General features: G+C 41.8%; 1 protein-coding gene across 1 annotated transcript in view; it reads right to left on the reverse strand.

Moving 5' to 3' along the window:
• ALKBH8 (alkB homolog 8, tRNA methyltransferase) overlaps nucleotides 1-25,196 on the reverse strand; it is a 53,159-nt gene extending 27,963 nt beyond the window's left edge. Inside the window, exons 1-7 of the mRNA XM_054390348.1 lie at nucleotides 25,113-25,196; nucleotides 21,543-21,683; nucleotides 16,119-16,359; nucleotides 14,974-15,105; nucleotides 13,935-14,030; nucleotides 12,497-12,601; nucleotides 5,752-5,822 (exon numbers count right to left, since the gene is read on the reverse strand). Of these exons, the coding sequence (XP_054246323.1) occupies nucleotides 5,752-5,822; nucleotides 12,497-12,601; nucleotides 13,935-14,030; nucleotides 14,974-15,105; nucleotides 16,119-16,359; nucleotides 21,543-21,683; nucleotides 25,113-25,196 (870 nt within the window). The remainder of the gene's footprint in view (nucleotides 1-5,751; nucleotides 5,823-12,496; nucleotides 12,602-13,934; nucleotides 14,031-14,973; nucleotides 15,106-16,118; nucleotides 16,360-21,542; nucleotides 21,684-25,112) is intronic.
• Nucleotides 25,197-25,421: the final 225 nt, after the last annotated feature.

Below are 25,421 nucleotides of genomic sequence, written 5' to 3' on the forward strand. Positions count from 1 at the left end.
CAGAGGGCACAATTCAATGTTCTATTACATGAACAGGAGGTTCTCTCTTAATTGTGATGATTTTTTATCTGATGCAAGCTCGATGATGGTACATTATGGTATGACATGGACAGAAAGAAAAACAGAGAACATCCTTATACAGAGTAAATATAAACAGGAGAGGCACATTTATGAAGCCTGATGCCTTTAACTTGTGGTGCTCAGGATGCTCTTCACATGGAGAAGCTCTTCAGTAAGTTTTGAAACATTAAACAGCACTTTCAATGAAGAAAACATGTAAATCTAGTATAAAATTATAAATTTAGTCCCTGTGGGACACTGAGGTACTTGAACATGTCATGAGGTTTAGGGTGACAGGTTGGACTCGATGATCTTTGAGGTCTCTTCCAACCTTCTCGATTCTATGATTCTACGTCCAGAGAAGGGCAACGAGGCTGGTGAGGGGTCTTGAGCACAAGCTGTATGAGGAGAGGTTGGGGAGCTGGGGTTGTGTAGCCTGGAGAGCAGGAGACTAAGCGGAGACCTCATTGCTCTCTACAACTACCTGAAAGGAGGTTGTAGACAGGTTGGGATTAATCTCTTCTCCCAGGCAACCAGTGGCAGGGCAAGAGGACACAGTCTCAAGCTGTGTCAGGGGAAGTTTAGGGTCGAGGTGAGGAGAAAGTTCTTCACAGAAAAAGTAATTGGCCAGTGGAATGTGCTGCCCAGGGAGGTGGTAGAGTCACCGTCCCTGGAGGGGTTCAAAAAAAGATTGGATGTGGCACTTGGAGCAGTGGTTTAGTTGTCAGGAGGTGTTAGGTATTAGGTAATGTCGGACTTGATGATCTCCAACGTCTTTTCCAACCTGATTGATTCTGTGAAAAACTGTTGGTATAGCCACTACAGGAGTAATTCCTGAAATGGGTAAGATGCCTTCCCATGGAAGAGAAATAAAACAATGTAAATGTAAACAGTAAATCAAACTGACTCTATGAATCTATGACTCAGCAACAATCTATGACTCAGATAAGACAAGAGTGTGACTACAAAGTTAACACAACATGCAGTGCCTCCCTGTCTCATTAGAGATCATACACGACATGAAACAGGAGCTAACTGTCAAAGGCTGGGTACAATCTAGACCTTCTAAAGGCTTCTGATAAAATCCCTCAAGCAGCTGTTACAGAAACAGCTGGTGCTACAGCTGCTACTCATTTCTTTTTGTTAACCAAAATTAGAAACAGATCAAGAAGTAAGAAGCAAAAGTGCAGGGTAAATGGTCAATTATCATCTTGAAAGATGAGCTGTAGTGGTGTCCCTCATTCTATCAGTTCTAGGACAATCACCAGTCATATTTTAAAAGGTCTAGTGGAGTTTTTCTTTGTAACATTGCTGTGCTTTCAATGCTTAAAAGAATCAAGGCTTTTCATTATAAGATCAAGGCAGTAATACCTGCAGGCTAAGACACAAGGAACTGAAGTTAGGCAGAGGACAAGGATGATCCATGCATGGCCCCACTGTTTAATCCTGAGTCACAAATCTACTCAAACCCCTGAAGCTTCCCTTTCACAGACATTAGGCCAGGGGTGCTGCCAGAGCATCACAGCAGTTCCCAGTGATTATACCAGCCTTCTGCCAGACCAAGGCACAAGGACAGGAAGCAGAGTAAGACTAGCAGAAGCTAACAAGAACAAGCCAATCCTGGGGCTTCCACATCAGGGCTGGATATTAGGAAGATGGGACAGAACAACATAGATCATAGTATGGTGCCAATACAACTCACCCTTCACAAAAGCCATGATTGCACTTCACCCTCTGATAATGCACTAAGCAGTGGGTGGTCCCTAGCAGTCTTGAGCAGATGCTGACAAGGAGGGACTGCAGGGTGTCACTAGCTGTTCTCTTGGGGAAAGATCTGCCGCCAGAAAGGGAAAATTCTTTTACAGGTTGGATATGCTCATAGCACTACTTAGCTCATTACAGAAATGCCACCTCCAAATTTATAAAATGCTAATAAGTCAAGCCATACATGACAGTATTTAAAATGGCAAATTAGGAAAAGTGGGAAACAGAAATAGTGATCAAACTCCTGAAAAAGGAAGTTTGACACTGGATTTAACTAGGATTTTCTGAGACAGCCTCAAACTTATCCAGGCTCCTAAAATGAAATACTGTCAAATTATGTATCTTTAGAGACACCAAATGGAGGCTCTGAAAATAGCACCTAACTCAAATTAAAACAGAGAATTCTCAACAGAAAAGAATACCCCTGTTTTGCAGTATATTGTTCAAATGGTTTGCCATTAAGCTTAACAAAAATCACTTCTACAATGACAGCTTCAAATTAAAGAAAGCTGTATTCAATAACTCAACATTGAAATTGATACTGATTAATATTTTTGGTGTATCAGTTCCTATAAGAAAGGATGCAGTGATCTTGAACAGAAAGTGGTAGAATGTAAATAAATCACTATTGGGTGTAAAAAGGAAAATAACAGTAAGTTCTAAACAATCCCATTAGACAGATATCTGCCATAAAACTTAGATAGGTAAACTACCTTTCTCTCTTTTTGGCTTCCTCGCTCTAGCAGACACTAACTCTGGCTTTCTGCTGGCTTTCGGTGACCTTGGCTGTGTTCTTTGTTGTGGCTGAGTATCTAAAAAAAAAACTCCCTGCTCTTTTCTCTCCTTTACCATGTGTACGGGGAAGAGGTAGGGGGGGAGGCAGGAAGGGAGCCAGGAAGGGGAAGCTGTTGCTGGCTCCCCTGGTTTTGTCCACAGGGGTTCTTGTGATGTTTAGAAATTTAAAATACCTGTAAGTATATGTAAATATTGTATATTTTGTACATATTCATTGCACTCCATTTTAGATTGTAGTTTTGCTTATAAATACACCTTCATTTAATTCCAACTGAGCTGGTCTGGCAATTTAATGTTGGGGGGGAACTTTCAACCCACCACATAAGCGAGTCTCACTTTACTCTGCAATTTCCCAGGAGACTAGCCCCAAATCCTCACTTTTCCTGGCGTATTATGGGACAACACACATCACTTGTTCTCACTGCTAGGTAGAAGTACAAAATAACAGTGAGGTTTTTCTCCTTTAAATCAAATATAATCTGTCTTGTAAACTCCCTATAATGCAATATATTGCACCAACTAGAACGAAATTGAGCCACTTGGTTTCTCTGTCTTTTAACAAAATTGTTCCAAGTGACTCAGACAGGAAAGCTAATCTCACACCTACATTTCCACCTCATTGCATACAAATGTAAGAATTTGGATTGCCACACGTTATCGGATGCAAGGTAAATGCAATATTGTGAAGAATCATGTCCTTATTTTCTTCTCAAGAACGTTTATATTTAAAAGGAACATATGCCACATGGCAATATCTATTCCTTTTTCAAGTTTGAGGAAACAAATTAGACTTAAAATGATTCCTCTAATAAAATATCACAAAATGCTTTGTCACTGGATAAACTCAGTTGCCACCAGGGGAAAGTCTGATTCTCAGACTTTGCAAAGTATCACTTAAGATGGCAATGGCACAAAGTGCAATTTGAGATGTGTTACTAGTGGAGAAAGAACCTCAGGGGCAGATAATAGGCAAACACTATTTAACATTGCCATGGGCTCAGCCAACTGAATCAGAGAATTGTTAGGATTGGAAGGGACCTCAAGGATCATCTAGTTCCAACTCCCCTGCCATGGGCAGGGACACCTCACACTACATCAGGATGCCCAGAGCTACATCCAGCCTGGCCTTAAAAACCTCCAGGGATGGGGCTTCTACCACCTCCCTGGGCAACCTGTTCCAGTGTCTCACCACTCTCATGGTGAAAAACTTCTTCCTAACATCCAATCTGAATCTACCCACTTCTAGTTTTGCTCCATTCCCCCTAGCCCTATTGCTACCTGACATCCTAAAAAGTCCCTCCCCAGCTCTATTGTAGGTCCCCTTAAGACACTGGAAGGTCACAATAAGGTCTCCTTGGAGCCTTCTCAGCCTTCTCTTCTCCAGACTGAACAGCCCCAACTCTTTCAGTCTGTCCTCACATGAGAGGTGCTCCAGCCCTCTGATCATCCTCATGGCCCTTCTCTGGACATGATTCAGCACCTCCAGATCCTACATTAAGTGTAATAGGGGCTCCAGAACTGGATGCAGTACTCCAGGTGGGGTCTCACCAGAGCGGAGTAGAGGGGGAGAAACATCTCCCCCGACCTGCTGGCTATGCTGGAATCTGCTGATGTCATGTCAGCTTTAAAATGGAAGTGCTGTCTGAAGCAGTCTCATGGGACTTAAGTTCAGAGTGTAACATGAGAGTCTTCTCATTTCTGGTTGCTGCTTCCAGCTTCAGGGTGTGGGTCTGTTCTGCTGTGCTGACTGAGGGCTTGAAGGGTGGGGCAGACACTTTATTGCTGGCTTCTGCTGCTGCCTCTGCTTTTGCTGTGCTTTGTCTGCAAAACGGGCTACAGTAATTTGGTATTGTATCATCTCATTAAACTCCTTATCTCAACCCAGGGCTTTTTTATATTACTTTCCATCCCTTTGCCAAACTGCAAAGACTTGCTGCAGTAGTGCTTAAGATAGAGAAGGTAACATTAAATTTGTAAAACATAGATGGGCACAGCTGTAGCAAGCGTGTAAGTAAAGGCACTGATTGAAGCGGGATATGGACATGCTGGAACGTGTCCAGAGAAGGGCCACCAGGATGATCAGAGGGCTGGAGCACCTCTCCTGTGAGGACAGACTGAAAGAGTTGGGGATGTTCAGTCTGGAGAAGAGAAGGCTCCGAGGTGACCTTCTTGTGGCCTTCCAGTATCTGAAGGGGGCCTACAAGAAAGCTGGGGAGGGACTTTTTAGGATATCAGGTAGTGATAGGATTAGGGGGAATGGAATAAAGCTGGAAGTGGGGAGATTCAGGCTGGACGTGAGGAAGAAGTTCTTCCCCATGAGAGTGGTGAGAGCCTGGAATGGGTTGTCCAGGGAGGTGGTTGAGGCCCCATCCCTGGAGGTGTTTAAGGCCAGGCTGGATGAGGCTCTGGCCAGCCTGATGTAGTGTGAGGTGTCCCTGGCGATGGCAGGGGGGTTGGAACTAGATGATCCTTGTGGTCCCTTCCAACCCTGACTGATTCTATGATTCTATGATTCTAAGCACCAAGGACTAGATAGTAAGGACTGTTTTCAGCCCTACTCTTGATATGTGGCATGACTTCATGATAGTTCACTGTTTTTCCACTTCCCCTCCTACTCACTGACTACATCGCTGTATGTTGGAAACTCTTGAGATCAATGTCTACCTCTGTCTACACCACAACTAGCTCAGCAGGGTTCAGACTTGGCTGGACCTTCTGCATGTAACATCAGCCTACTGTGTATGCACTGAATATAAAAATAATGGGACTTTTATGCAGACTAGAAGATGACACAGGGAAAAATGGAAGTAGCAGCATAAACAGGATTGTTGGACTTGATGATCTTAAAGATCTTTTCCAACCATTGCGTCTCTGTGAATACAAAATGAAGGACAACTGACAGAGAACTGGATGCTAAGATTTAAAAACAATGTATCACTGTCAAATCTTCCAGTGACATCTCATTGCAGTTACTTATTTAATTAGCATATCACACTACCTTACATGCCTGATACTAAACTCAGACAAGTGTGAACAGGCACCACAGAAAAATCAAATTAACTTCTTTAAAAAACATAAAAGTTAAACTCGTCAGTGAAGCATCATCAAAATACATAAAAACATTAGGTATACCTCAGCTCCTAAACTGAGAGAGATTATTTCATCCTCGAAAGCAGAATGTGTGTCAATATGAGGAGGAATTCCTGCATAAGAAAAACAAACAAACAAACAAAAAACAACCAAGAAGTCAGTACAGAGTGCTATTCCTATTTAGCAAGCTCTATTTCCACAGATGTCTAAGTAGAAAACTGGGATGTATAGTTGAACAAACAAAACTTGCCTTCCAAAAAAATTAAGGACTACTGCCTGATTTACATGCCCAGATTAGATGCAGCTATTTAACATAAGCAGTCTGTATAATCATTGGAAATCTCTAGAAGGCAGTTCAGGGCACCCAAAGGCCTCACTCACCCTCTGAAAGACTCCAAATGCTCTCCTTCCTGCAGGGAGCACCAGAAATCACCATGTTCTCATCATAGGCGGTTTAGCACTTAATACTAACAGTTATGCTACATTAAGTGATTTTGGGCCTTAGTTCCTCCATGATTATGCATTTCTCCCTCACTCTCTTCACAGAGAAGAAATCATCTTAAGGGAGTCTCTATTGCTAACCAAATGACTGTGCTAAGGGTCTCAGCTGCAGAATTAAGACCTACTATCACAAACTCAGGCACTGCCAGGGTCAAACCCTGTCTCTGCATTGTAGCTCTCAGAACGCCACACACCATCACTAGGCCAACCCCCCAGTAGTACATCTGTTTGTGTGGGCATGAATAAACACACATAGCTGAGACCAGCCAAAAGGACAGCAATTTAAAATCATCTCATTAACATTTTTCTTTCCAATTAGCAGATCTGAAATAAACTGCCATTCTCTGCAGCTCATGCCACAATTTTAACACTGAGTCCTGAAAAAGCAGTGTGCATGCAACAGCAAGATCTCACCACACGGTGGGGAACTGTAGTCAGCCATGGAGAAAAATTAGCAGACAGTGTGGAAGAACGTCAGCTACACCTGTCTTTGACACCATCACAGGCCCAGACAGACAGAGCAACTCCTATGTAATCCAAACCAAAGCAGTTATATTTGCTTATTAAAAGCAAATGTTCATATTGGATGCTATGAAATTCTTGAGCTGAAAACACTTTAAGAGTATCAGTCAGGCCTATAAAGCATCCTTATTATTTCCACATGTAAATATTCTGGATTCCATTAGCTTCAGTGAAAGTAATACAAATGTTTCATGAGGTCAGCATTTAACCTGATAGAAAATCACGGAGACTTACAAATGAAGGATGCGTATCTGTGTTTGCTCATGTCTCTGTCTTAGTACAAAGCACTGAAATTCTGCCTTCAGATCCACACTGAAATCAGCGTAATTCACTGTCCAACAGAGCATTGACTGCTCACTTCAACATCATGCAGACAGTTCACAGAATGGTTTGGATTAGAAGGGACCTTAAAGATCATCTAGTTCCAGCCCCCTCTACCATGGACAGGGACACCTTCCACTAGACCAGGTGACTCAAGGCCCTGTCCAACCTGGCTTTGAAAACCTCCAGGGAGCAAGAATCCACAACCTCCCTGGGTAACCTGTTCCAATGTCTCACCACCATCACTGCAAAGAATTTATTTCTAATATCCAGCCTGAATCTACCCTCTTACAGATGCAATCCATTCCCCCTCATCCTATCACTGCAGGCCTTTGTAAAAAGCCCCTCCCCAATTTTCTTGTAGGTCCCCTTCAGGTATTGGAAGGCCACTATAAGGTCTCCCCAGAGCCTTCTCTTCTCCATGCTGAACAGCCCCAACTGTCACAGCCTGTCCCCATAGGGGAGATGCTCCAGCCTGATGATCATCTTCATGGCCCTCCTCTAGACCCACTCCAACCGTTTGATGCCCTTCTTGTGTTGGGGGCACCAAACCTGGATGCAGTACTCCAGGTAGGGTCTCATGAGAGCAGAGTAGAGGGGGAGAATCACCTCCCTCATCCTGCTGGTCACACTTGTTTTGATGCAGCCCAGAGTATGGTTGGGTTTCTGGGCTGCAAGCACACATTGCCATCTTAGGTCTTTTCATAAACCGACATCCCCAAGTCCTTCTCCTCAAAACTGCTCTCAAGCCACCCCTCACTCCTCTTACATTTGTGATTGGGATTGACCTGACCCAGGTGTGGACCTTGCACTTGGCTTTGTTGAACTTTATGAGGCTGGCACATGCCCACCTCTCAAGCCTTTCCAAGTCCCTCTGGATGGCATCCCTTGTCTTCAGCATGCTAACCAAACCACTCAGCTTGATCTCATCTGCAAACTTGCTGAGGTGCACTCAGTCCCACTGCCCATATCACTGACATACATTAAACAACACTGGTCCCAGTACTGACTGCTGAGGAACACTACTTGTCACTGGTCTCCATTTGGACATTGAGCCACTGACTGCAACTTGCTGAGTGTGACCATCCAGCCAATTCCTTACCCAGCGAGTGGTCTGTCCCTCAAGTCCATGTTTTTCCAATTTGGTGACCAGGATGTCATGCAGGACAGTGTCAAACACTTTACACAAGTCCAGGTAGATGACATCAGTTGCTCCTCCCTTATCCACTGATGTTGTAACTCCATTCAACCAAGACCAGGCTGACCTACCTACTTGCAGTTTATATATGCAGTACATAGTAAGAGACAGTCACCTAAGTATTCAATAGTGAAAAATAAATTTCAAGTATAAATCTACAACTTAAGACATTATTAAGACCTGAAAAGTCCTCTCAAAACCAAATTTATTTAATGTGTCTTAAGTGTTGCCTCTATGGCTTGGTTACCCAAAGTCACAGTTGATTTTAAAACTTCAAATATAATTTCCAGTAACAATCTGGCTCAGAACACAGATACTGAAGGTATTAATCTGATTGCACTCTACATTCATTCATATCCTACAACTTACACTGAAAAGGTATTTTGCATTAGGGTTTTTGTGGGTTTTGGTTTGTTGTTTTTTTTGTTTTTTTTTTAATGCTTCTGTTCTTGATTGAAATCTACTATTCTAACTAATCTCCTCTGATGTCCCAGCCAGAAGTACATGGCTGTCTGAATTTAACAGACTGTCGGATACGTAAACAAATAGGATTAGCTTTTCAGAACCCTGTTTGGCAGACACTGTATTAGCTGTCCGACATAAATTCTGCAAGAGAAGCTGTAGCCCTTTTTTCCGAAGGACAAATGAATATCCACTCTAGAAAGCAATCCAGATACTTAACCTTGATGACTGACCTTAGCAAAAGGCACAGCATATGATTTATTCCCTAGAGGTCTGATTAGAAGTAAATTTCTCTTCAGATATCTCCAGTACAGGAAAGATTACAGAAACAGAGTGATTTCCTATTGCTCAAATAATGAGCATTGCTTGCATCACACGTAAGAGTCAAATATATCACCAGCAATCCAGGATGTTCCTGGATTGCATAGATGACAACTTCCTCCTCCAAATGGTAGAGGAACCAACAAGAAAAGGTGCTATGCTGGACCTTGTTGTCACCAACGGGGAAGGGCTGGTAACCAATGTGAGGCTCAGAGACAGCCTTGGCTGCAGTGACCATGAAGCAGTTGAATTTAAGATCCTCAGGGCAACCAGGAGGACGTATTCTTAGCTTATAATCCTAGACTTTAGGCATCCAGACTTTGATCACTTCAGGGATCTGCTGGCCAAAGTGACATGGGACAAAGCCCTAGAGGGAAGAGGGGCCCAGGACAGCTGGTCAGTATTCAAGGATCACCTCCTCTGTGTCCAGGAGCAATGTATACCAACAAAGAGGAAAGCAGGGAAGAATGCTAGGAGGCCTGCCTGGATGAGCAAGGAGCTGCTGGACATGCTATCACTTAAAAGGAAACTCTACAAGGAGTGGAGGAAAGGACAGCTGGAATGGGGGGTACATAAGGAGGCTGCCCAAGCAGCAAGAGACCTGCTTAGGAAAGCCAAAGCACAGTTTGAATTGAATCTAGCCAGGGAGATCAAGGGGAACACTAAGAATTTCTACAGGAATATTAATGGTAAAAAGAAGACTAGGGAAGGTGTGGGCCCCCTCAGAAAGGAAACAGGTGAAATGGTGACAAGTGACCTGGAAAAGGCTGAGGTTCTCAATGACTTCTTTACCTCAGTCTTCGCTGCAAGGGCCTCCAACCACACTCCTGGAACAGTCATGGAAGCTAATGGCAAGAACCAGAAGGAAGAACTGCCCGTCATAAGTGAAGATCAGGCTTGTGATCACCTGAAGAACCTGAAAGTGTTCAAGTCCATGGGACCTGACAGGATACACCCACGGGTACTGAGAGAACTGGCAGATGAGGTTGCTAAACCCCTCTCTATTATATTCCAAAAGTTCTGGCAGTCTGAGGAAGTCCCCACGGACTGGACAAGGGGAAACATTACTCCCATTTTCAAAAAGGGTAAGAAGGAAGAACCAGGGAATTACAGGTCAGTCAATCTCACCTCTGTGCCTGGTAAGATCATGGAGCAGATTCTCCTGGAGGCACTACTGAGATAGAAGAATAGTGAAGAGGTGACTAGGTATAGTCAGCATGGCTTCACCAAGGGCAAATCCTGCCTGACAAACCTGGTGGCCTTCTATGAACAGGTCACAACATTAATAGATGAGGGGCGAGGAACTGATGTCATTTACCTGGACCTGAGCAAAGCCTTCAACACTGTCCCGCACCACATCCTGGTCTCCAAACTGGTGACACATGGGTTTGATGGGTGGACCACGAGATGGATAAAGAACTGGCTTGATGGCTGCACCCAAAGAGTGGCTGTCAATGGGTCCATGTCCCAATAGAGGCCAGTGACAAGCAGAGTCCCTCAGGGATCAGCCCTGTGACCAGTCTTGTTCAGAATCTTTGTTGGTGACATGGACAGTGGCATTGAGTGCACCCTCAGCAAGTTTGCTGATGACACCAAACTGTGTGGTGCAGCAGACATGCTGGAGGGAAGGGATGCCATCCAGAGGGACCTGGACAGGCTGGAGAGGTGGGCACAAGCCAACCTCATGAGGTTCAACAAGACCAAGTGCAGGGTCCTGCATCTGGGTCGAGGCAATCCCAAGCACAAATCCAGGCTGGGCAGTGACTGGCTGGAAAGCAGCCCTGAGGAGAGGGACTTGGGGGTGCCGGTGGATGAGAAGCTCAGCATGAGCTGTCAATGTGCACTTGCAGCCCAGAAAGCCAACCAGATCCTGGGCTGCATCAAGAGCAGTGTGGCCAGCAGGTCAAGGGAGGTGATTCTCCCCCTCTACTCAGCTCTGGCGAAACCCCACCTGGAGTACTGCATCCAGTTCTGGAGCCCCTGTTCCAAGAGGGATAGGGACATGCTGGAATGTGTCCAGAGAAGGGCCACGAGGATGATCAGAGGGCTGGAGCACCTCTCCAGGACAGACTGAAAGAGTTGGGGCTGTTCAGTCTGGAGAAGAGAAGGCTCCGAGGTGACCTTCTTGTGGCCTTCCAGTATCTGAAGGAGGCCTACAAGAAAGCTGGGGAGGGACTTTTTAGGATATCAGGTAGTGATAGGACTAGGGGGAATGGAATCAAGCTGGAAGTGGGGAAATTCAGGCTGGACGTGAGGAAGAAGTTCTTCCCCATGAGAGTGGTGAGAGCCTGGAATGGGTTGTCCAGGGAGGTGGTTGAGGCCCCATCCCTGGAGGTGTTTAAGGCCAGGCTGGATGAGGCTCTGGCCAGCCTGATGTAGTGTGAGGTGTCCCTGGTGATGGCAGGGGGGTTGGAACTAGATGATCCTTGTGGTCCCTTCCAACCCTGACTGATTCTATGATTCTGTGATATCACAGATATTAACATTGTACCATGTATACTAACAGCAAGAGCCATTTCCTGTAGACTATATGCACAGTATAAGGAGCAAGAAGAGCTTGGTGTGACAAAATGCACTTGACTATTATATGGCTATTTATTCCTCTACCTTTTTATGGTTAGTTTCTGTGTTACAGCCTTGGACTCAGAAATACCACCAATTTCCATAACAGTGGTATCAGAAACTGTACTTCTAAACACAAACTCCCAAATTCAGAAACCAGTATGAAGACTTCAGTTTTTATTCTAAGTATTTCTGGTCACAGAAGAAACACACTAAACAGGTCTTTAAATCCGGTCCCTACACCTTATCACATTTAGATGATACTTTCTACTGATTTTCACTTAAATTGTCCTGGTTTGGCTGGGATAAAGTTAACTTTCTTCACAGTATCTTGCTTGTATGATGCTATGTTTTACACCTGTGATGAAAGCAGTGTTGATAACACAGATATTTTAGTTATTGCTGAACAGTGCTTGCACAGAGACAAGGACTTTTTTGCTCCTCATACCAATCTACCTGTGAGTAGGCTGGAGGTGCACAAGAAGTTGGGAGGGGGCACAGCTGGCATAGCCAACCCCGTCTGACCAACAAGATACTCCATACCATATTATGCTGTGCTCAGCAACAAAGCTACGGGAGAATTATACTGGGGATGCCATTACTCCAGCACCGGCACTGCTTGACAAGTAGTGAACAGTTGTTTGGTTGTGTGGTGTTTATTTAAAATCACTTGGTTTTTTTGTTTTGTCTTCTTTCCTTTCCCTTTTTTTTTTTGTGTTTTTTTTTTTTAAACCTTAAAGTGTCATCATCTCGACCCACAAATTTTCTCACTTTTATCTTTCTGATTCTCTCCTCTCTCTCAGTGATGGGGAATAAGCAAGTGGCCATGTAGCACCAAGCTGCCTACAAAGGTTAAACCAGGGAAAGAGCCCAACGTTTTTGAAGGACAAATAAACATACCTTGTCCAGGTTCATATTGATTTACAGTTAGTTGATCAGGTTTATGTTTGATATATCCCTGCTTCAAACACTTCTCCAAGAATAGGTCACAAATTTCAGGAATACCTAGTTATAGAAACAAAACTGTAAGTAAGCCAGGATAGCTTTTAATATTTTTATCTTTTCTTTTTACACTAACTATAATAACTGACAAAATACATAGAAACAGCTTCACAGATATTCAAGTCCATCTTTTAAAATGATCACTCTGTACTTTCTGTAACAAGCATCAGAACAAGATCAGAACTGATCTGCAAATCTGATATATTCATAACATCTTGCTATAAGAAAGGCCATTCCCTCAAGACCCTCTGCATTCAGAAGCAGATCACTACCCACAAATGCAAACTAACCTATCCCTACACATAAATAAAAGCATATCAAATCAGGGGCAAAATTTGCACCAACTAAAGTAAAAACATTTCAGTCAAGAAGCAAAATTATTATGCAGGAAGTCAGAGATGGTACAGAGAGCTCTTTAAAAAATGTACTCCCTAGAAATCTGTTACTGAATTAAATATCACCCAAAACATCTGCTGATGTTAAACTGACTTTGAAATAAGAGTGAAAATTACAGTCCTTCATTGAATCTTTGGTTTGCTATTCTACCCAAGAACTTCAGTGTAAAATTCTGTTGGAGGTAACACCCACAAAGATGTTAGTAACAGCCCCTCTGTAAATCTATTGATCATGCTTTTCTCTCACATAAAATAGGCTAGCTGCGAGACTATAAATCAGCTCAAATATCAATGCTTTTATGATTATATAGCTTCTCTGTTAAAATTACAATGTAACCAGAGTTGTTCTGTTGGAAGCTACATTCACCCCAGTACACATGCATCACCCTAAACACCTTCAAGTTTTATAGAAATTTAACTCCCTTTTTTCACTATTTTTAAATCTACGACTGTAAGATGACTCACTCGCTTTGCTCTGACTCACAGCACTAAACTCCAAGAGTTATTCAGAATTGCTTTCACTCCAAAGAAAAGTTTTCGGTTTGCCTCCAGCAAACTTCAAGCTAGCAGAGATAAATATACAAAGCAATATACATCACAACCCCCAAATAAATTAATTTATAATTTGTAACATATAACCGTTTTATGAAACAAAAGCTAAAAAAGAAAAATGATTCAAATCCCAAAAGCTTTATTTGAGTGAACCTCAACAAAGGGTAGCAACCCCTGTCTGTAAAGTGAAGCTTCAAGCACTCACTGTAATTTGGAATTGATCTTATTCAGAAGCAATTTTTTTAAAGCACTGTGTGTGCTTAAGATACAGTGAGGGCTCCCCTTTTATTAGAATCTCAACTCCCCTTTGATTAGAATTTCAGTAAGGCTTTATAAAATGGTTCAAACATCATTGCAAAATAAGTATAATTTAATATGGAAATTCTTACCTCCAGGTAAAGGTTTGTCTTTATCAACATTGTTGTTGTTATAGCAAAACTCATATCCAAAATGTTTTACTCTTCTATGCTTTAAAGTCTTCTGGGCTATCAAAAACCCACAAGTTTAAAGATTAGACTACATAAAAGTACAGTGACTTTGCTATGCTTCGCTATTCCATCTGACCTGGTAAATATTCTTTAATTAACAGTTAAAACCCTTGTCCTTCATGGCACACAATTCTTTTGCCTTATTACCTTTTGTAGTTCCTGAAGCATCACTTTCACTGCTGTTTGAAATCAAATAGATGGTGGCTTTGTATATGCAAGAAGCAGAGTACCAGTTTTATTGAGCCATGTTTCACCTGTCTTTAACCTTGCCCTGACTGCTGAACTCACACTTGATTAATATCCTATGGATCCATCAGGATCCTTCACTTTCACCAATCACTAAGTTACATGCTAGGTAAGGTAAATATAACCCTTTGTATTGTTCCAATAAAGAAAATTTACTCAGAAGCTTTTAAGTGAATTCCAAGAACAATTCATTTATTAAGAGATTTAACTCCACAGAGCTCAAGTGAGTCACAGAACATGTATCTGGTTGGAAGAGACCTTGAAGATCATCCAGTCCAACTTTCAACCCAATATTGAAGCATCAACAGTAAGCCATGTCCCTAAGCACCAGGTAAGCACACAGAATGTGCATCTCACTGACCGTGAGAAGACACAGCTCCTCAGTTCGACATCAAATTACAAGAAAAGTCTTCTGCTTGGCATAAGACACCTAAAAAATACTTCACTTGTTTCTGGATGCAAAAATATTATTCAAGTAAATTCATACCAGGTATATCACTTAGGACCACTTGCCCTCAGGAGTTTATCACTTGCAATGTAAGACCGAATTTCTAAAATACTAAGAACGAATACACAGCTATTTCAGACAATACATTTACCAAGATGCAGATTTCATGTAAACTGACATTGTAGGAAAAAAAAAAAAAAACAGCATGAAAGTATGCAAGGTCTGGATTTCTATGATTTTGCCCACCATTCTGAGTATCTTCATTTCCTGTCCAGTCAATACTTTCCAACATCCTCCTTTCTTCCTCTGGAGAAATAATCTTTTCAATGACTGTTAGGCCTGGAGGCAAGTTTGTAGGAACAGCATCCTGCCAGAAAACTAGGTTGCATGGAAAAAGAGAATATTGTCACTGCTCAGATATTTATTGTGTGCAAGAATATAGTATAGCTACGCAAACATTTATTTTAACAATACGATGGAGCCCTCATCAAGATCTTATTTAGTGATTGCCTTTTGGGCATGACAAAACAGGGTAAGGCCCAAGTTTTGCAGCATGCAAAGCAATTTCTAAACATGTTACTGCACACGACCAACAATTCAAATGCAAAACCACTTGTGATTTTCCTGTCAAAATAATGGTAAAAACTTCTGACTCATGTCAGGATTCTACCTGCAGTTCACTTTAATTTTCTAGAACTTTGGTGATTTACCAAGTTTACTCTCTGTCCCAAGAACCAATCTGTAATCAAATATGGTGGAGTATAACAGAATACCTAGGTGAACACAAAATGCTGGTGATGCAAGGACATTCAGTTTGCTATCCTAACACCTTAAAAAAAGCTATTCACCAGCAGAATGTACCGACCAGCACCTGGAGCCATTAGGCACTATAAAAGATCATGGAAAGAGCAACAGCTCTTGACCTAAATAACTAATAGTGAACTGTCAAAAAAAGCCTGCAGACAAGGTTAAAAAAGAACCAAAAAATCATACTGTGTCCACTTTCCTTCTTGGAATTGAGGTACAGATTGCAAGACTAAGATCACACAAGAAGTCAAATGAACTGTTCAGAGGTCAACTAGGTACCAGTTTAACTACTTAATCGCAAATCCTTCATGTGTAATAATGAACAGTCCAGAAACTACCTAAATCCTTTTTTCTCCAAATAAAGAATCCTTTTTTTTTCTCCAAATAAAGGAGTTCATATTAGAGTATCCTATCACAAAATACAAGAATCAAAGATTATTTTACATCCTGAATATTTGATTCTGACTGTCACTCTCTCTATCTACTTACAAAGTCTGGTGTACTTTTAGCTGTATTTACAATTTAGGAAGTAAAAGCAAAGGGAAGCAGGAAGTTGGATATGTAGGAGAGCCAAAAAATTATACCTTTTTCCACAAAATTGATATATAGAACAATGTTTTGGCCAAAGTCTTCCAGTGTTACTTCTTTTCCATTAAGGGCATCAAAGGCTTTCTTAGCTTCTTCTGTTGTCCCATATTTCACAAATGAATATGGTTTATTAGGTGGCATTAAGAGTGTTTCCACCAATCCATATTCTTCTACTATTTTGAGCAGTTGATGTCTACTCATTCCATTGCCAAGACCTGCATTGGCAATAACCAGACTCTAATTGAAGAGGAATTAAAAGAAATGGTAGAATTAGTGATTACTGTTGGTTCATTTAAAACTAATCCTCTACCAAGAAAGCAGCTCTACAAAGAAAACTTAAGCCCATGAGTACTGTTCTACATATTCCACACAAGATATTTATGTTTCAGTAAGGCATATGAGGCTAAGGCAACCTAATGAGGCTAAGCACCTATTCTAGCAAAAAGTCTTGAAGCCTCTATCTGAGATACATCCTCAACGAATACATGTAGTTACTACTTCAATGGCACATACACCCTCAACAGATGCATGTAGTTACTACTTCAATGGCACTTAAGCTTCAAACTGTCATGTGTGCATCAAGTGTACTGCAAGCAAACAGTGACACTGGCGTGCACAGTTTTGAAGTTTTTGAAAATGGAATTCTTCCAGGTATCTGCTACCACTAATAAAGAGGGAAACCTTTGAAAATTGATTTTATTATTTTTAAGAAATGTTCTCTCATCTTTGCCAAAGAGTCTCTTCAAGAATAGAGAGGCTGAACTTCCCATTTCCACCTATCGTCCGTCATACATCGGTTTCACCAATGAAGGGGCTGCCTCTAGAAACAGAGCATCTAGTTCTGCTTCAGCACTGTTATATGAAAACTCTCCCTCTTGTTTTTAAAAACAGGGTATTTATGTCCCATCCTTAGCTAACAGAGATTATTTCATGCACAATATCGCATTGCTTAATTCTATGCTTTCATAGTGATTTATGCTTAAAATTATCAAGGAGTATGCAGTTCATGAGGACTGTTACTAGTTTACCAAATATTAGAAGAAATAACAAAACAGAACTTCTCAAAGTACTATTACTCAAGAAATATCCTTTCAAAATACATAGGCCTTTTCAAAATAAACTAACAATTTCTTCTGACAGCTAAATAGCTATATGCCATAACTAGATGTTCAATCTTATCATGGTGGTTGAAGGATATTTAAGTCCCTTTTTAAGGCCAAATGAGGATGCAGTCTTAAAGTTCCAATTGCACTCTGGCGATTCCAAACAGCTAGCAACAATTTACTTGGATTGACTCCATGTAATATCTTTCCAGGAAATTTTCAGACAATTTTTTCTTTATAAATGTTCTGTGACCTTTTCTGAAGGCAGCTTGCAAAGTGTTCAACTGTTTCAAATTATATCATGAGTACTGCTGTGATTATACCAAGTGCGGTGGCTCTGCTAACACAAGTTCTTAGCTCTGTATTAGGGTGTCCACTACTGATGACATTTTTCACATACTACCATATTATTAATTATTGTTATTTCATAGAACATTATTAATGGAGAGGCCTATGTGTGTAGACAAAATGCAGAGACTCAAACCAGCCCTTTCACTCACTGTAGGCACTGCATCTACAAAGACCGTCACTACACAACAGCAGCATACATAGCAACTGATCACATTCTTGTCTATACAATTTTAATATAATCAGACTCTTGCGCAAAGCCTGAAAGCATTTTCTGAATTCTTGAGGGAACTTTATCAATAGCATTATGATTTTGTAAGTAAGTAAGGCCAGCAAGAGTGATATTGTGGCGGGAATCTGTTATAGACCACCCAACCAGGATGAAGAGGTAGATGAAATTTTTTATAAGCAGTTGATAGAGGTTTCACAATCACTTTTCCTTGTTCCTGTGGGAGACTTCAATTTCCCAGATGTCTGCTGGGAATACAATACAGCAGGCAGGAAACATGAGGTTCCTGGAGTGTGTGGAGGATAACTTCCTGACACAACTGGTGAGGGAGCCAAGCAGGGAAGGTGCCCTCCTGGACCTGCTTCTTGTGAACAGGGAAGAACTTGTGGAGGAAGTAAAAGTTGGAGAGTGTCTAGGGCTCAGCAATCAAGAGAGAACTGATCATCTGATTGAGTTCTCTATTCTTGGGGAAACAAGGAGAGGGGGTAGTAAAACTGCCACCTTGAACTTCCATAGGGCAAACTTTGGCCTGTTCAGGAGACTGACTGAAAAAGTCCCTTGGGAGCAGACCCTGAAGGATACAGGAGTCCAGAAAGGCTGGATATACTTCAAGAGGGAAGCCTTAAAGGCACAGGAGTGGGCTGTCCCCGTGTGCCGAAAAACAAGTCAGCAGGGAAGGCGTCCAGCCTGACTGAATAGGAACCTTTGGCTGGACCTCAAGAACAAAAGGAGAGTCTATGGCCTTTGGAAGAGGGGAAAGGTCCCTCATCAGGACTATAAAGATGTAGTAAAGCTATGCAGGGAGAAAATTAGGAGAGTCAAAGCACAGCTAGAGCTCAAACTAGCTACAGCCCTTAAGGATAATAAAAAATGTTTCTATAAATTCATTAACAACAAAAGGAGGACTAGGGAAAACCTCCATCCTTTGTTGGATGCAGAGGGAAACACAGTGACTAAGGATGAGGAGAAGGCTGAGGTGCTCAATGCCTACTTGACCTCATTCTTTAGCTCCGGATCCAGCAGTTCCTTGGACACCCAGCCTCATGAACTAGGAGTCAGGCAGGGGAATCAGAATGAGGTCATCACAATAAATGAGGAAGTGGTCACTGACCTGCACTTAGATGCACACAAGTCTATGGGGCTGGATGGGCTACACCCAAGGGTGCTGAAGGAGTTGGCAGATGTGCTCTCCAAGCCACTATGTATTATTTACCTGAAGTCCTAGATAACTGGGGAGGTCCCAATGGACTGAAGGGTAGCAAATGTAACACCCATCTAGAAGAAAGGAAGAAAGAAGGATCTGGGAAACTATAGACCTGTCAGTCTGAGCTTGGTACCAGGGAAGGTCATGGAGCAGATCATCTCAAACACCATTACACAACATATTGAGAACAGCCAGAGGATCAGGCCCGGTCAGCATGGGTTTATGAAGGGCATGTCCTGCCTGACCAACCTGATGTCCTTCTATGACAGGATGACCCAACTATTGCATGAGGGAAAGGCTGTGGATATTGTCTACCTAGACTTTCAAAAAGCCTTTGACGCCATTTCCTACAGAATTCTTGTGGACAAACTGGCTGCTTGTGGCTTGGAGAAGCACACACTCTGCTGGACAAAGCACTGGCTGGGCAAACAAGCCCAAAGAGCAGCGGTCAACAGAGTTAAATCCAGTGGTGTTCCTCAGGGCTCAGTGTTAGGACCACCTCTGTTTAACATCTTTACAGATGACCTTGAAGAAGACAGAGTGTGTCATCAGTAAGTTTGCAGATGACACCAAGTCAGGTGGGAGTGTTGATCTGCACGAGGAGAGGGAGGCTCTGTAGAGGGACTTGGATAGATTGGATCGATGGGCCAACGTTAATGGGATGAACTTCAACAAGGCCAAATGCCAGGTCCTGCACTTGGATCACAACAACCCCAAGCAACGCTGCAGGCTTGGGGAAGTGTGGCTGGAAAGTTGTCTGGCAGAAAGGGACCTGGGGGTTCTAATCAACAAGAAACTGAATACGAGCAAGCAGTGTGCCCAGGTGGCCAAGAAAGCCAATGGCATCCTGGCTTGTATTAGAAATGCTGTGTCCAGCAAGAGTAGGGAGGTGATTGCACCCTTGTACTCAGCGCTGGTAAGGCCACACCTTGAGTATTGTGTTCAGTTTTGGGCACCTCAATACAGGAGAGATGCGGAGGTGCTGGAGCCAGTAGAGAGGAGGGCAACGAAGCTGGTGAAGGGCCTGGAAAATAAGTCTTACGAGGAATGACTGAAGGAGCTGGGCTGTTTAGGTTGGAAAAGAGGCTGAGGGGAGACCTCCTTGCTCTCTACAGCTACCTGAAAGGTCATTACAGAGAGGCTGGTGCTGGTCTCTTCTCCCAGGTACTTAGTGATAGAACAATAGGAACGGCCTCAAGCTGTAGCTGGGTAGGTTTAGACTGAACATTAGGAAAAATTTTTTCACAGAAAGAGTGGTCAGGCATTGGAATGAGCTGTCCAGGGAGGTGGTTGAGTCACCAACCGTGGAGGTGTTGTAAGGATTGTTTGGATGCGGTGCTTGCGGATATGGTTTAGGGGTGAACCTTGTAGAGTAGGGTTATCAGTTGGCGTTGGTGATCCTGAGGGTCTTTTCCAACCTGAATGTTTCTGTGATTCTCTGATATCACTTATTCAAATACTCTGTCATCAATGAGAACCCTGCTGGAACCCAAAATTACTCCTTAAATAGATTGTATGGATAATTTGGTATCTGGGACAGTGTCAGAGCAAAAAATCCTGGATTACAGACTCATTTCCAAGCAACACTAGAAAAACAGCACCTATTCCAAAGAGCTTACAATTTACACAAGATTGCTGGGTCATTTTAACATATGTGCACATGGTGTGAAATCTGTGTGAAAACTAAGCCAAAAAGTAAGAAGATCTAACTGATGCTTCCATATTTGAATGGAAGGAATTTGCAGGGTCAAGGCTAGGCAGGGTAAGCGGTGCTGCCCCACAATGTTGGAGATTATAAACTCTCTCTCTTTCTCCCTGTCTCCAAGTTCCTGTCACTTTTTGCTACACCACTATCTGCAAGGTCTCCCTCTGATCTGCTGTAACTCTACTGTCTCAAAAAACTACAAATCAAAAAGCTAAGTAGCTTTCAGTAAGGTTAGGGAATAAAGTGGCCTACGGTAAAGTTCATTGAGCATCATAAGAAAGCAGAATTGCCTCCTAACTTGTCCCCTTTTCTGCAAGTGAAGAGCAAGTTGTCCCGTTTTCAAACAGCTGCTTGTCATCAGTCAATCATTTTGACTCCCACAGAACCACAGACTAAATCACTTTAGATGAAGAAAACAATGTGGGAAGAAAGATGTCCAAGACAGACATGTTTTTAACAGGCAGTTTAGATGAGACAAATTGTTCTTGGTGGAGAAGTGCAGAGGAAAGAAAGATACAAAAGCTAAAAGACAGAGAAGAAATCAAAAAGAAAAAAAGAAAAAAAAAGTTTATCTACTTAAACATGGTAACATTTCCTTCGCTTCCTTCTCCTCTCCAAACCAAGGAAGTAGTTTCAGATTTAAAAAAAAAACAAACTTATCCTAAGGCCATCAAATTCTCTACACAGACATTAACCTGGTGAAGTTCAGTTCTACTTTGAAATCAAAAAGGCACACAAACTCCTTCATCTCCTTTTAGACAAATCACATGTAAGAACAGAACACAGTAAGAGCATTTTCACACTATGATAAAAATTGGAACTACCAGTCACCTGTGTGGCATGGGAGATGCACTCAATGCCCTCATGTCTCATCAGCGTATGCTGAGCTCTGACCTGCTTCCTCAATACTTTCTTCTTCATTTTATGGTCTTTCAAACGATCTTCGGTGTTTTTACCTTCCATGCTGGTGATCTAGAAAACAGCAGTAATGATGCATAGTAAGCTACCCACTTGAAAAATTAAATACTTCTGTCTACTCTAGAAAGAGCCTCCTCATCTCATATGTCATCTCTAGGAGATAGATAATTCCAGATGCTATTAATTATTTGAGTGTGACAAAAATTCTGAAAAGTATGTTCTTCCTCAGCCAACAGATGATTTTCACCATCCCTGAAGTCCTGTTACTAAATTCTCTTTTATTAAGCTTCACAAAGATTGCCATGATTTCATTTTTCAGCTTTTTCCTCCTTCTCTTCACTCCTTTATTCACACTATAACCATTTGCAGTTTTTAACCTTCCTGCCCCTCCTGTTTTCATAAGAAACTTTAGTTCATTTCCTTTTCTCTATAGGCTCTCCAGAGCAGAACAAGAGAGAAAAAAAAAATATGTGGAACTGCCATGAGATTTGTATCATCTTAGCTTCTAAGTTATTCATGCTTCACCAAATCCTTGATTTGGAGATGAACTGTTCCCATTTTTCCTAACTGCCACTTTCAAGTTTAGATGACATTTGTCAAAAACTGCTTGTTTTGGGAGTAGAAAAATGTGTTCAATTCTTAAATACCTAAGAATTAGCAAGCAGGATGCTCCACACCTCATTTAGCACATTTCCCAAGGCCAAATTTCATACAAATCACATTCCTGTCATGCAAAGTAACGGAAAACTGAGTAGAAATTAACACAGCATTCACTCACAAGTGAGTTACTTAAGGGTCACAGGCCTTCTCCAGGTTTTGCTGCATCTTTTGCCACTTCTGGTCTACCATTATACTGACATCATACAGTATCTTCCTATATCCCTTTGAGCCTCCTTTCTATTCCTAAATCTCTTCCCACTTCCTTCAAACCCAACGGAAAAGTCACAGTATCACAGTACAATAGAAGTTGGAAGGGACCTCCAGAGATCATCGGGTTCAACCGCCCCTGCCAAAGCAGGATCACCTAGGGTAGGAATGCATCCAGGTGGGTTTTGAATGTATCCAGAGAAGGAGACTCCACAACCTCTCTGGGCAGCCTGTTCCAGTGCTCCATCACCCTCACTGTAAAGTTTCTCCTCATATTGAGATGAAATCTTCTATGTTCAAGCTTGTACCTGTTGTTTCTTGTCTTACTGTGCACCACCAAAAAGAGGGTGGGTGTCAAGTGGATGGGACCAATCATCAGATATTTATAGACATTGCTGAGATCCCCTCTCAGCCTTCTCAAGACTAAACAGCCCCAGGTGTCTCAGTCTCTCTTCACAGGGGAGGTGTTCAAGTCCCCTAATTATAATCAGATAGTCCCCTAATCAAATCCAGACCCAACGTAAGACAATGGCAAAGCTTCCAAACATTGATGTGACTAGACTTTGCCTTTCTCTTTTTTTTTCTGTGTATCATAATTCCTTACTTGTATTTTAGAGGTTTCTTTTCTTCTTGCCCCAAAATTTTTCTATGAGTACAGCTGGACAAACCAACTGCAGTCTGTCCTTTTCCACTCTTTTATTATCTTTGATCTGATAACAATCCTTCCACCTCATCTCCTCTTCACCTCAAAAAGTGGTTTTGTTTCCTGTTTTCTGAGTTCATTTGCTAGGGCTTTTCTTTAAGGAAAAAAAAATAAAAGAAATAACACCCCCACACACCAAAACACAACTGTCAATCACCACTACATTTACTCGTTTAACTGTGTCAACTCTGACAGTTGGGTCATCCAATTACACAGCTTCTGGCTTACAAGAGTGCATAGCTGCTTCCCAATGCCTAAACTGCAGGCACAATCATGAGAATATGTTCATGTACCACAGGAGAATTGTAACAGGAAAAAAAAAAAAAAACCACATGAGTATTTAATGCAACTTTGTACTCAAATGATTTAGCAAATATTTTCTTTTAAACAGATGCAATTATGCTAGTTAAATTGTTATGCAAATACTAAAGAGTTGCATAGGAATAGTATGTATTCCCTGTGCCTGCTGCAGCAGTATCATCATCATCAACATGCACAACTATTAATTGCACCAAAAGAGAAAAACATTTGAGGAGAATCTGAATAACAAAAGTACCCCATGGAAATAACAGACTCTATTCCTCAAAAAAGGAGCAGAATAAATGCTGCTGAGGAAGACTTATTCTTTTACCACTCTACCACTTGTTGGTTCTTCCCCCCACTCTTGCTCTTCCACTCCCAAACACAATTTTACAACAGCCTCAAATAAATTAAAACATTTGCCAAAGAAAGTGAATTGGCAACAACAATTTTGCACAAATCTAGCAAATTACTGGCATGGTAAGCTCAAATAATTCTACCCTGAAACAATTTCAGATGCCTGCTATCAAATTTGAGATGGCATGGCCCTAACAGTTTAAACCCTTACCTCCTGGCCAAACAGTACTATTCACGTTTTAGCACATATCCTGATTATATAAAGATCACATTTACATCTGAACTTGACAAAAAAAAAAACAAAAAAACAAAACAATTACTTGGCACCAAGATCCATCCTACTACCATTGCCAGTTCCTAGAGTCTCTTACTCAGAGCTAATTCAAGCATAACCATGCTAAGATGCAATGGGAGCAAAATGTGTAAGAAGAAAATCTCAAAAATTACAAAACTCTTTACAAGGCACAGTTTCAGAAAAAGGAGGAGACTACTGAAACAATTACTTCATGTGGTTCAGAAACATGAAGTGTAGAGGCTGAAAACATCAATAGGTTATAGAGCTTCACTTCTGTAAGATTATTTTTATGACCGATCTATTAACAACTGTCTTCCATTCCCTTCAAAGCAACACTGCTCAATGTTGCTCATTGCATACAGTACTGTCTGAGTGTCTCCTCAATCTCTTGGTACTTCATTAAATATCCATTTTCATTTCTTGATGGCAGACCTGCACACAGGACATAGTTCATTCTTTGACAAAAGTACACTAGTTTCTACATATGAATAGTTCAAAATAGTTTTCTTATTGAGAACTCTTCACTTCATCTCCAAAAAATGTTAAATACAGAGAGATGTAATGCTAAGGGACATGGTTTAGCCCTGAACCTGGTAGTTAGGCAATTGTTGGACTCGATGATCTTGAAGGTCTCTTCCAACCAAAACAATTCGGTGATTCTATCCCACATACCCTTTACAAAGGTCAAAACGACTACATAAGAAAAAGCGTACAGCGTGGATTATTCATTAGTGTTATCACCTCCTTGCACAAGTATTAAAAAGAAGCTCCTGAAAACACACTGAAGTGCTCCCCTTGCAATATTAACTCAGGTTATACCACGTCACACAACTGGCCTGGAATTACTACAAAGGTTCGCGTAACACATTCAGCAGAAACCACTTCTGGAAAGTGCATGGTTACTGGAGCTAAACAGAAACCGTCAGCAGAGGGAGCACCACGCTCAGTTATGAAGTTTGGCAGTTTTATTATTCAATTTTGGCTTGGTTTTGTGCAGCAGACATGCAAACATAAATGTATACAGACGCTGTGTACACACGGACATCAAAACTCGTGGAAAAAACGCAATTCAGGTGCCCTGGTGGGCAGCTTTGAGAGCACTGGCCAAATAAGCCTGAAGGTTTCCCTGCCGCTATCTCCACCTCATCTCTGCCAGAGACAGCCAGACTGCCACCCACACCCCCGAGGTTCATGGTCTCTGGGCACTCTCGTTAAAAATAATAACGATAACAGGATCAACGACAGGGCTGTTCTGCACTGAATAAACACG

The sequence above is a fragment of the Indicator indicator genome, chromosome 1 (assembly GCF_027791375.1).
Source record: "Indicator indicator isolate 239-I01 chromosome 1, UM_Iind_1.1, whole genome shotgun sequence".
Taxonomy (NCBI): Eukaryota; Metazoa; Chordata; class Aves; order Piciformes; family Indicatoridae; genus Indicator; species Indicator indicator.